This window comes from Hemitrygon akajei, unplaced genomic scaffold, assembly GCF_048418815.1.
Source record: "Hemitrygon akajei unplaced genomic scaffold, sHemAka1.3 Scf000194, whole genome shotgun sequence".
Classification (NCBI taxonomy): domain Eukaryota; kingdom Metazoa; phylum Chordata; class Chondrichthyes; order Myliobatiformes; family Dasyatidae; genus Hemitrygon; species Hemitrygon akajei.
In genome coordinates this window covers 511,473-524,440 of record NW_027332079.1, presented here as the reverse complement: position 1 = coordinate 524,440, position 12,968 = coordinate 511,473, and the positions used below count along the sequence as shown (strand labels likewise).

Genomic DNA, 12,968 nt, shown 5'->3' with positions numbered 1-12,968 from the left:
ATGTGATAAAATATCAGCGGATCCGCGGGTTTTCTGGTGATATTTGTCTGTGAGTGTTGTTGAAACATTAACCCCGGTCCCCTGTCACTGACACTGTTGTGTAATCTGTTTATTTCATCTTTATTCTCCCATCTGTTTCAGGCTGACGGGGAATCAGTTCAGTGAGACCGGGAGGAAGGAACTGAAGCCTCTGCAGGGATTCAGACCCGGACTGAGAGTGGATCTGAACATCTGAATGTGTGAACATCCCCGCCCGCGGGATGGGGACATTTGGCCGACTCCCCGCCCTCCCCTTTAACTCCCGCCCTTACCTTTAACGGCCGCGCGCCGGCGCTGATTCCCAACGGTTTTAACGGAACCGGCTCGGGGCCTCGCGCTGTGTGCGTCGATCGCAGCGGTCCCGCAGTGACGCGTTTCCGCCTACTGTCCGGCGGGGCAGCTTCCGCCGGATGTGCGTGATCGAGACTCCCCACGTGACACCCCCAGGGAATTTCCCGGACAGGAAGAGCCCGGGGGTCCGGGGCTCAGTCTGGGACACCGGTGTCCCGCGGTGGGGGGGATGATCCCGGGAGAGAATCCTTTTGCTCCCTTTGCTGAGGATGGTGCATTCGGCAGCCTGGCCGATATAATGATGTTAAATGGACAAATCCCTGGGCAGTGACCCTGGATCTGCAGCGATCCCGGACGCGGCCCTGAAGTGTGATTTCATAATCATCGGTTCCCCGATGCAGAGTGACGGTGAGAAACGGGACTGATTATTCAACCGGTCACTCCTTGTCGCCGGTCAGTTAATTGTGTGTGACTGTGAGCAGATTATTTATTCCCACACATTGTTTCATTTATATTTCTCATAAAAAATCAATAAACCGCTGTATCTTCCTGTCTTGTGTCGGACTCGAGTTTTATTTGAGGTTTCTGTTGCCCTCCACACCCTGTGCACTGCAACAATGGGTCGGAGCTCCTCACACTGACACAGCAGCGTCTCAGCTCCAGGCTGAGGGAGGTCGGACAAGCAGAGTCTCGGAGCCCAGGATCTCATTTCCACCAAAGCCCATTCCTGGCTAATTGACCCCCACCTGTCCCCCGCAGTTAAAATCGACGTGAATCCACTGAGGTCCCGAGTACGAGAGTGATGGGGGGGGGGGGGGGTGTGGAAAACCGGCGTCAGACACAGAATGATTCTCCCTCCACACCGTCCCATCACACACTCCCGGGGTCAGACACAGAGTGAATCTCCCTCCGCACCGTCCCATCACACACTCCCGGGGTCAGATACAGAGTGACTCTCCCTCCGCACCGTCCCATCACACACTCCCGGGGTCAGACACAGAGTGAATCTCCCTCCACACCGTCCCATCACACACTCCCGGGGTCAGATACAGAGTGACTCTCCCTCCGCACCGTCCCATCACACACTCCCGGGGTCAGACACAGAGTGAATCTCCCTCCACACCGTCCTATCACACACTCCCGGGGTCAGACACAGAGTGAATCTCCCTCCTCACCGTCCCATCACACACTCCCGGGGTCAGACACAGAGTGAATCTCCCTCCAGACCGTCCCATCACAGACTCCCGGGTTCAGACACAGAGTGAATCTCCCTCCACACCGTCCCATCACACACTCCCGGGGTCAGACACAGAGTGAATCTCCCTCCACACCGCCCCATCACATACTCCCGGGGTCAGACACAGAGTGAATCTCCCTCCACACCGTCCCGTCACACACTCCCGGGGTCAGACACAGAGTGAATCTCCCTCCGCACCGTCCCATCACACACTCCCGGGGTCAAACACAGAGTGAATCTCCCTCCGCACCGTCCCATCACACTCCCCCGGGGTCAGACAGAGTGAATCTCCCTCCGCACCGTCCCATCACACACTCCCGGGGTCAGACACAGAGTGAATCTCCCTCCGCACCGTTCATCACACACTCCCGGGGTCAAACACAGAGTGAATCTCCCTCCGCACCGTCCCTTCACACTCCCCCGGGGTCAGACACAGAGTGAATCTCCCTCCGCACCGTCCCATCACACACTCCCGGGGTCAGACACAGAGTGAATCTCCCTCCACACCGTCCCGTCACACACTCCCGGGGTCAGACACAGAGTGAATCTCCCTCCGCACCGTCCCATCACACACTCCTGGGGTCAGACACAGAGTGAATCTCCCTCCGCACCGTCCCATCACACACTCCCGGGTTCAGACACAGAGTGAATCTCCCTCCACACCGTCCCGACACACACTCCCGGGGTGAGATACAGAGAGGAGCTGTTCTGATTGCGCTGGGAGAAATCGGGGAAAAAACTGCTTTATGAAGGTCGTGGGTTACTTGGAAATTGCTTTGAAATGTCTCTTGAACATCTAAGTGAGCAGCCGGTTTAGAGTGGAAGCTTCGTTTGGAGTTTTTCTGCCAGTTTGGATGGGGTTCGTTGACGGCTTCGAACTGCGTAGCACCCAGCTGTGGCCGCCGGCAACTCGCCGGGAAGCCGGGTCGCTCCAAAAACCGGAGACAAACGACGTTGCTTGTCCCCACTGACATCGGGACAACCTCCTTCCATCTCTATCGTCGGGATTCTCGTTCGGTGCAGGAGCCGAAACATCGTTTGAGACGTCTCGACGTCTCACGGCCTGGAAGTTCTGCAGGACTAACGGAGCCTTTCCTGGCGTTGGAATTTCTGGCACTGAGCCAGCAAGGTACTGTCGGTTACAAACTTTTCCCGCCAGTTACTCAACTCGCTCCAGGACTTTATAACCAGCACCACCGTATCATTCTCAATTCGGACACAGAAGCAACATGCCGGACGGTCTACAGGGAGTCGCAGGCCTTCGGGGAGTTATGTCAAGGCGGCTGCCTCTCCAGCATCGGACAACGCCCTGTTTCGGTCGGTGAAAGTTGAACGCGGGGTGCAATGTATTTTGCGAACTGGAACTACCCTGGAAAAGTGCGCGGAGGCTATGGAGGACTTGTTGGGGAGAGATGGTGTTTTGGCCATCGAGAAAGCGGTCGGGAAGGCAGTGTTTTACCTGAGGAATGAGTTGGTGCATCGGACCCTCAGTACTAGGATCACGGTGGAGAACATATTGTTTACAGATGGAGCTAGTGACAGCTCCCACACAGCGCATCGTCCTCAGTCACGTAAAGCCTTTCATCCCCAACGAGGACCTGCTTCCCGCACTGGCCCGCTTGGGGCAAGTACGGTCAGAAATAACTGCCATCAGGCACAAATTCAGGAGACGCACCCTCCGTACCGTAATCTCTTTCCGGAGACAGGTATTCATGCAGCTGGAAAAGGAGGACGAAGTTGAGGGCCAGTTTACTGTCCGGCACGAGGGGATAGGTTATCAGGTGTATTGGAACTCTGAGCGCCCACGGTGCCATGCGTGCGGGGAGGTGGGGCACTTTCGGAGGGATTGTCCGAACACCCGAAAACCCAGGGAGTCCACTTCGGGAACTAGTGCCCCAGCTACCTCTGCCCCTGATCTCATTCCTGCTCCTACACCTGTTCCGACCCCTGCTCCTGCCCCTGACCTTGTCTCTAACCCTGTCCCTGTTCCTACGTCTGTTCCAGTCTCTGCTCCTACCCCTGTGGTTCAGGCGAGTGTTCCTGAGGCTACGTGCAGGGAGGTTCAGGCGAGGGACGGGGTGGAGACTGTGCGGGGAAGGACAGTGAGGAAGAAATCCAAACACATGAAGAAGTCGGCCCCCGAGACCGCAGAGCTCACGCCCATTTGCCCTAAAGTGGAGCGGGAGGCTCGGGGAAGTGCACAGTCGGGCGGGGTGATGGAAGCGGAGAGTAACGCTCCATCGGTGAAGAGGAGAAGGGAATGTTCCCCCAAGAGGGCAGGGAATGTAGATGAGGGGGAATCCCAGAAAGGGGTGGGAATCCGGGTGGAAGTTGTGTCTAACCCTGAATCCCCGGATGTAGCCACCAGTCCTGTGGTGGGTGGTGGGGTTGTGCAGGAAGCTAGTGCTGGGCCTGTTTGCACAACTAAAACAGACCTGGAGCCCTCCACCCAGGACTTAGCAGTAAGCGCCTCCCTGGAGGCAAATGTATTAAATAGGACAAGCGGAGAGGAGACCAAGCTCTCTCACTGTCAGCATCAGGCAGCCGGTGAATCCATTGGACCAGAGCTGCTGGGGTCCCCTTCATGCCTGTCTCCTGGGGAGGGTGATATACCCTGCATGCCGACCCCATCGACTAATGTCCTGTAGGGAGTCCCTGGGGACTTTCCCTCCATCGTCGCAACTGTGGATAAGACTGATGCGACGGTGGAGCGGGAAGGTATGAGGGAGGTACCCGCTGTGCAGTGTGGGTTACAGGGGCAGCCACCTTATACACCACATGAGGAGGAAGATGGGGGATCTGTCTGCAGTGAGGGGTTGGAGGGAGATTCTATTGATAGCGAGACAATGGACATTCTCACCCCTCCTGATAAATCCCCATTGATAACTGTGGAGGAGATCAGAGAGTTTATTCACTCCTCCGTGGGTGCAAAGCATCGGCCTAAACTAGCCTCACTTCGCTGGCCTAGCGTGCCGAGGCTGGTGAAGTCCCTACGAGTCATCCTCGGACGGAAGTGGAAGGGGAAAGGGAAGGGGAGGAAGAATGCTGTGTCGGGGAATGACAGACGGCAGCTGAAATACTTCCTGGATGACCTGGTGAGGGACATCAGGGTGAGAAATAGCCTCGCTCCTTCGGGAGATGGTGGGTCACAGGGTAGCGATGGTAGCAGTCGGGCCCGGAAAGCAAAGAATGCTCTTGGTTTTCTTCGGGGTTGTGCGGCTGAGGGCGCCACCGCTCTCAGTGGGAAGGGGACTGGTGCTGAGGCCTAGTGTGCTCCCGATATGAAACTTATCATAGCTAGTTTGAATGTAAACGGTAGCAGGGGCTCTCTCCGCAGATAGAACAATCTCTCAGTCCTCAGGGATGGGAGATACGCGGTGAGTTTCCTGCAGGAAACCCATACCACCCCGGGGGACGAGTCCGCTTGGCTCCTGGAGTGGCAGGGCGGGGTCTACATGAGTCACCTTAGCTCCAACTCTAGCGGGGTGGCGATCCTGTTGGCCCCAACCTTTCGGCCAGAAATCGTAGGAATCCAAGATGTTGTGCCCGGCCGTCTGCTCCACCTGGCTGTGCGCCTCGATGGAGTACCGCTGCATTTTATCAACGTGTATGCTCCGAGGCGCAGGATGATGCAGACGCGCCTATTCTGTCTGCTGTCCATCTTGCTGAGTTCCATCGATCCTGGGGACTGCGTCATCCTCGGGGGAGACTTCAACTGTACCCTCGAGGTGGAGGACCGCTCGGGCCTCCAACGCGACCTAGCCTCGGCGAAAAAATTAAAGGAGCTAGTCGGCTCCTTTGACTTGGTGGACAGCTGGCGGAATCTTCACCCCGACTCTAGCGCCTTCTCCAGAAGATCTAGAGAGGGGGTGGGGTTCCCGGATAGACCGCCTGTATATCTCTCGGGCTTATGTCTCCCGCGTGTCGGCGTCCTCCGTGCGGCCGGTGTCGTGCTCGGATCATCACCTTGTGTGCATGGAATTTACTCCTCTGCACCCTCGGGTGGGATCCGGGTATTGACACTTTAACAACCGGCTGCTGGGGGAGAGCCGATTCCGGGATTCATTCCGAGCGTTCTGGGCCACCTGGAGAGAGAGACGGAGATAGTTCTGCTCCCTACGGCTGTGGTGGGATGTGGGCAAGACCCACATCCGGTTTTTATGTCGGGAGTACACTAGGGGGTCGACAAAGAGGCGGGGCTCTGAGATTGAGCGGCTTGAGAGAGCGTTGCTCGACCTAGAGTCCCGTATTGGTCCGACCAGTGGAGACCATCAAATGTGGCAGGAATACCAGGAGAAGAAGGACGCACTCAGGAATCTGCAGCTTCAGCAGTCCCGAGGTGCATATGTGAGGTCGCGGATCCAAATGCTGCAAGATTTGGACCGCGGCTCACCCTTCTTCTCCTCGTTGGAGAAGTGGTGGGGAGTTCAAAAGCAGCTGGTGGAGCTACTGGCTACTGATGGCTCCTCCATCACGGATGCTGACAAAATTTTCAAAGACGTCCGCACTTTCTATCGGTCCTTATTCTCACCAGATCCGTCAAATGCGGGGGCGTGCAGTGAGGTCTGGGAAGATTTACCAAAGGTCAGCCCAGAAGACGCAGCGCGTCTGGATCTTCCCTGACTAGGGAGGAGCTGTCTACTGCCCTTCGGCAACTCCGGAGGGGTAAATCCCCTGGCTTAGATGGTCTGAGTGTAGAGTTTTATCAGGCTTTTTGGGAAGTCCTGGAGGTCGATTACAGCCTTGTTCTAGGGGAGAGCCTAGCCACCGGGGAAATGCCCCTCTCATGGCGGAGAGCTGTCGTGGTCCTGCTGCCCAAGAAGGGAGACCTTCGCCTGCTAAAGAATTGGCGCCCGGTCTCCCTCTTGTGCGCGGACTACAAGATCTTCGCCCGGGCAATGGCCAACCGTCTTGGTTCAGTACTGAGACAGGTGATTCACCCTGACCAATCTTACACGGTCCTGGGCCGCTCCATCCAGGACAATGTCCACCTAGTACGGGACCTGATCCACCTGCAGCAGGAGACTGGGTCCCGGGCAGCGTTTCTCTCTCTTGACCAGGAGAAGGCATTTGACCGGGTAGACCACAGTTTCCTGGTGGGCACTCTGCAGGCCTTTGGGCTCGGACCACACTTTGTGGCCCGGGGTCGGCTCCTATACTCTGCCGCGGAGTGCCTTGTTAAGGTCAATGGATCACTGGCAGCGCCCATTCCCTTCAGGAGAGGAATACGTCAGGGATGCCCCATGTCCGGTCAATTGTACACGATCTGTGTCGAGCCATTCCTAAGCCTCCTACGGCGAAGGCTGACGGGTCTGGTTCTGCGTGAAATGGACATGGAGGCCGTCCTCTCGGCCTACGCCGATGATGTACTCCTCATGACGACAGATCCCAATGACCTGCGGAGGGTGAGCGAGTGCCAAGAAGTTTTCTCGGCAGCATCCTCCGCTAGGATCAACTGGGCGAAATGTTCCGGACTCTTAGTGGGTCAGTGGCAGGTGGACTCCCTGCCGGAGGAGATGAGGGCTTTTGAGTGGAACACTGACGTCTCCTCTATCTGGGAGTCTACCTGACTCCTTCTGGGGAGACCTGGCTGGCGAACTGGCAGGACCTGGAGACGAAAGTCATGGCCCGGCTGGGGCGCTGGTCAGACCTTCTCAGGGTACTTTCCTATCGAGGCAGGGTGGTGGTCATAAACCAGCTGGTGGCCTCCATGTTGTGGTATCGGATGGTCACCTTGGCCCCTCCTGCCCCGTTTGTTGCGAGAATGCAGAGGAAGTTAGTGGACTTCTTCTGGGGCAACAGGAAACACTGGGTCTCTGCAGCGGTCTTGAGTCTCCCAGTGGGAGAGGACGGACAGTCGCTGGTGTGCGTTCGAACGCGACTGGCGGCTCTCCGCCTCAGGACTCTGCAGAGATTCCTGTACGCCGAGCACCCTCCCAGGTGGCACGTGTTGGCGACTTTCTTCCTCCGGAGGGGCTGCTGTCTTCACGAAGACATGCGGCTACCACCGGCGGGCGTCAGCCGTACTGCTTTGCGGAGTCTGCCTGGCTTCTTTCTATAAGGACCTACTGAGAGTCTGGAACATGGTCGCCTCAGGCCGGGAACTGATACACCGAAAAATCCATTACGACTACCATGACCGCCAGTAAGCCCCAATTTCCTGCGTACAGCCCATATTCACCCAAGCCCCGTCCTTCCATGAAATAGCCGTACCTGCCAGATCTATCTCTTCTACCAGCGCATTCCACATATTCAGGAAACTCTCTGAGAACACGTTGCTGCTCATGTTCTTTTCAAATCTTCCCCTCTCATTCTAAATCTATTTCCCGGGTTTTGATTTATCCTGCACAGGAAAGATTGTTATCTTTAACCTCTGCCTTACATAATTTAAATCGCATTCTTCTCATATTGTCATGAGTAAATGCCAAACCTGGACAAACTCTTTATATAATCCGGTTCTTCTTGCCCTGACAACGTCATTGTATAACTTACTTGCCTCCTTTCCAGTTTAACGGCCTGTTCTATAATAAGCGTCCGAAATCGTGCATGGCACTCCAACCACAACCTCGACAATGACTTATACAACTGCATCATAATGTCCCAACTCACGGTCCTTCCTGATGCCCTGAATCAAAACAGCCGGCGTGAGAAACGGCGTCTCACTATTCTATCGAACTGGGACGCCGAAATAAGCGAACTGGACACCCCGGCTGACCTGCGTACAGAACAGCGACTTAAAATGCCAGCACCTGATTATTCATTAAATGACGTCGGGATGACGAATAGTATCTGTCGGGAAATGTACTACGTTTAAATCTCAGGGATTGGGGATCTGTGGTCAATGAGACTGTGGGCCATTCGCCGTGCAGTGCTAGCTTCTACCGCTTGCTGCCCGTAATCAGCAACATCTCCAGGTGCAGAGACTTACCGGATATTGTATCAGGGGGAAGCTCCAGCTACAGCTGAGGGAGACGCTAATGCTCCTGGGTGGACTCTGCCAGAACCGCAGTAACACCGGAATTGATTGAGGTTAGAGTGTGGGAAAGGATGAGAAGGCGTCGCCATGCGTCTCATAGAGCGAAAGGGTGGAGTCCGCTTCTCTCTGCTGACGCTGGATCAGTTCTGTGTTTATTTCATGTAGTTTTACGAGACGGTAAAGATCCAAGCTGCAGAAATTTTAAGCTGCCTGAAGGAGATTGATGAGAGTCGGAATAGAAATGAACTCAACTTAATGAGCAGGAGTGCACTGTATTGTAAAAATCTGAACACCTGTCGCCCTTCTCAGTTGTCAAAAGGGAGGATTCTGCAGGGACGTTAAATTTTATTGGCAGACAGATGGATTTCTGTAACGCCTGACTGTGGTGTGTGCGCTGCGAGCAGGGTTCGAACCTGCGTGGGGAATCCCCATCGGATTTCGAGTCCAACGCCTTAACCACTCGGCCATCGCAGCTCTGTCCGCATTAAACACCCACCCTAGCACAACATCTGAAGTGAGGGTTGAATTGGATTTGATTTTAGAGAAGGAAATGGCGTATCGTCATTCCGATACACCTGGTATGGTTGGACATTTTTAGAATTTTCTTCTCCACTGTCAGGTGAAAACTAGCGTGTGGAGGGATAACATTGCCGTCAGTGTAGTAAATGAAGGAGATTCCCTCTGTTGGGAATAAAGGTCAGAATCAGGTTTATTATGACAGCGATATGTCATTTTTTTCCTTTTATGGCAGCTGTACCACGTAACACATCCAGAAACAATATAAAATCATAGGTCCATAATACAGAATCAGGACATCCGGCCATTGTAGCAGAGCTGATTTGTTTTCCCCCTCAACCCCATTCTAGCGGGCATGGACATTGACGTCCTTAACAATCAAGAAATTGTCAACTTCTGCTTCAAACACACCCAATGACTTGGCTTCTGTGACAACTATTCCCGCAGGTGCACCTCCCTCCGGCTAAAGATATTCAGTCTCAGCACTGTTCTACACCATCATCGCCCTCCTCTCTAATCCTGGGCTGCCCAGCTATAGGAAACACACTCCGCAATTCTACTCTAAGTAGGTGTTTCAGTATTCGATAGATTTCATTGAAATACCCTTGCAGTGAGCACAGCCACGGAGCCTTCAAACGCCCCTCGAAATCTACCACTTTCCTTAGAATCAATGACTGATCAGCCCCAGTATCTCTCCAGATCCGCACAGGAACTGGGGTTTCTCCTTTCTTCACAGACACCGTCCCTTCCGAGATCAACTTCTCACGCCCCTCTTGTGCTCTGTCTATCTTTGCCTTCCTCATCGATCTGCTGACCGACTCAATGCAACCAGTCGGGATCGCTGCTTTCCCTGTTCCTGGCTCCTCCTTCGGAGCAAAGCACTGAGATGCGATATGACCAGCTTTCCCACAATTATAACAGGTAAAGCTAGGAACCTTCCTGCCAGCCTGCTTTTCCTCCTCCTTACCTTTTCCACCAACTCCCGGCTTATTCTCTGCCTCAGCCGGTGGGCTTTCTCTACCCTCCCTACTGCCTCTCTGGTAACTCTTATTTGAGGAAAACTTTGACTTGTTGGTTAAGGCATACCCGTCTGCTAACTTGGCAGTCGCAGACAGAGTCTCCGTCTCCTTCTCGTCCAAGAACCTTCATACTTTTAGGGATACAACCTTTGAACTGCACAATCAGCATTAACTGTAACAACTTATCATAATCTCCAACGACCCCTTTTGAGGCGCACCAACGCTCACAATACATTTGCATCTCACGGGCAAACTCTGAATACGTGTGGTTCCACGGCTTTCTCAAGTTCCAGAACTTCTGCCGGTATGCCTCTGGCACCAACTCGTAACTCCTCAGAACAGCCCCTTTTTACTTCCTCATAAGTCCTAGACTCCTCCATGGACAATGCCGAATAGGCTTGCTGAGCCTTCCCCCTAAGTACGCTCTGTAACAAAACAGCCCATTCTCTCTCAGGCCAGTTCTGATTCACAGCCACTTTCTCAAAATGGAGGAAGAGCTTATCGGCATCCATCTCCTCGAACGGAGGTACCAACTGGATCTCCCGACCAATCTTGAACCCCTCATCTGGGTCTGCCGTCCGGTCTCTTCCCTGCTGTACCTTTACTTCTCTATTTCCAGCGCATGCTGCCTGTCTTTCTTTCTTTCCTCCATCTGCCTTTCAGCTTCTTCCTTCTCCCTTTCAGCCTTCCTTTCTTCCTCCTCTCTCCTCCTTTCAGCTTCCTCTTTCCTCCTTTCAGCATCCTCTCTTCGCCCTGCAGCTTCTCTCTCTGCTTCCAGCTGCCTCATCCGAAGTTCATGCTCCCTCTTCTTCTCCTTCTCAGGCAACCTTAATGTTTCCATCTCTAACTGAACCTCCCCCTCGGCTGGTTTCCTCTCAGGGAACAGGTCCAATACATCTGGTGTGAACACACCCTTGGATACATAATGCACAGTTATTTCTCTCTGTATATCCACCTTTCTCATCGACGATTTCACCTCTGGGAGATCTAATCGTTTCGCAACAATCACCAATTCAGCATTCCTGGCAACGTGTAATGCCCCCGCAGTCGGGTCTTGTAAAAAAATTGACAATGTCCATCTCAGCTGGTTTCCCGTCTGGTTAATCTCACAACCAGATCAGATAAGGGACTTACATCCTGATTCACTGGCCCCCTAATTTGGTAATCAAATCTCGAGACGAGGCCCCAATTTGTTACGTACCCCGTAACTTGGTGTCTAACCAGCAGAGAAAGAAGAATCCGTTGGAGTCTGGTGGTACCAAATTAAAGGTTTTTATTAATAAAAATAAGCAAAACCGTATCAATAATGAAAATATACATATAAAACCAGTTAGCAGTAATAAACCTAAAAGTGTAGGAATAATAATAATCAATAATAAACAAGCTCTATCGATGTCTAGGGGTAAATGAATTGTCATAGAATATAAAGCTCAGTTCAGTTCATGAGTGATGAGGTAGTTATGCTTGACCGACCTCCTTGTTCGGTCTTCGAAGCCCCCACCTTTCTTGTGGGTTCCAACACTCAATCAGTGTCCACTGGCGTGTCTCGGGGGTGTCTCTCCAGATCTGTCTTTTATCCCTACCAACGGGGACTCAGCTATCCATCACTCCTGAATGACCGTGTCCATCAAATCAGGCCGCTCCTGCAGTCCACTGAAGAATGTTATTGAGCAAACTATTGTCCTTGCAGCGAAACAGTAAATAATTCAAAAAGGAGTCACAATACAGTTAATCAGCAATTTCCCCCTCTCTCTTATCTGTCGGAGATGTTCTTGCCTGTTTTTCGTCTCCCTTTCTCATGGTCACCATAACAACAGTAATAGTTCGTGGTTCTCAGGAGGGGGGGCGGTTGGGAATTGTTAATCGTCCACCCCATTGACCATCAGGTCTGTTCATCACTCATAACAGGGGTAAGCTTTTTACACAGAGGGTTGTGAGTGCCTGGAATGACTTCCCAGCGAAGGTGGTGGAGGCTAAAACATTAGGGGTATTTATGAGCCTCTTGGACAGGCACACGGATGAAAGAAAAATGGAGGGCAATGGGGTAGTGTGGGATTAGTTTGTTTTTTAAGGATTATATGGGTCGGCACAACATGGAGGCTGAAGAGCCTGTACTGTGCTGTAGTGTTCTATGGTTCTATGGTTCTATGTTGAAAAGTTGTTGTTTTTTTCTGATGTGCATTAATAATACGGCTGCTGGGTTAGCCAAAGAGAAAAGACATTGCGTCCAGTGCAAGCTCCATTTTCAGATTTCTTGTCCATTTCACCCAAAATATCACTCATGTACCCCTGAAGTTTGGGACTAGTCCACAAACAGTGGGTGAAAGTTCCAGTATTTACTTTACATTCAGAATACATTGGAGAAACTCCCGTTTCAAATTTCGAGAGACGCTCTGGAGTCAGATGGCCTCTATGCAGATTTTTGAGTTGGAATTATTCGGCTCTATTACGAACTGAAATTTTCTTTGCATTATAACAGATATCTTCCCATGTTTCAGCTGTAAATTCTACTCCCAGCTCTTCCTCCCACACCCTTCCCAGCTGCTCAGCCTCTCCACAAGAACATTCCCTCAGGATGCTGTATAAAGTACTAATGGAGACTTCACCCTTAGAACAAAACACCCGCTTTTCTGTGTCAGAACTGTAGAAATCAGTTAACAATGATGGTTTTTTTTCTCTGTATTTCATCACTTATCTGAAGGAAACGAAAGGGATCCTTCCTGGGAATGTTAAATTTCTGTACCATTGGTCTAAAATACATCATGGTTCCTTCATCAAACAAATCTACCAGATGGTAAATACCCTTAGAAACCCAAAGTTGAAATCCATACTCCATTATGCCAGGCTGAAAATGTGGACTGCCAGTTATTGGAGTGAAGGGTGATATTTT

The 12,968-nt window shown here is 52.4% G+C and overlaps 1 protein-coding gene and 1 non-coding gene across 2 annotated transcripts in view; one reads left to right on the top strand and one right to left on the bottom strand.

Annotated features, from left to right (window-relative positions):
* Positions 1–882, top strand: part of LOC140724350 (NACHT, LRR and PYD domains-containing protein 12-like) — a 32,883-nt gene extending 32,001 nt beyond the window's left edge. Inside the window, exon 13 of the mRNA XM_073038801.1 lies at positions 142–882. Coding sequence (XP_072894902.1) covers positions 142–235 — 94 coding nt within the window. The 3' untranslated portion in view covers positions 236–882. The remainder of the gene's footprint in view (positions 1–141) is intronic.
* Positions 883–8,935: 8,053 nt separating this feature from the next.
* Positions 8,936–9,017, bottom strand: trnas-cga (transfer RNA serine (anticodon CGA)). The gene has a single exon. It is a non-coding gene; the product is annotated as a tRNA-Ser (tRNA).
* Between the last annotated feature and the right edge of the window lie 3,951 nt (positions 9,018–12,968).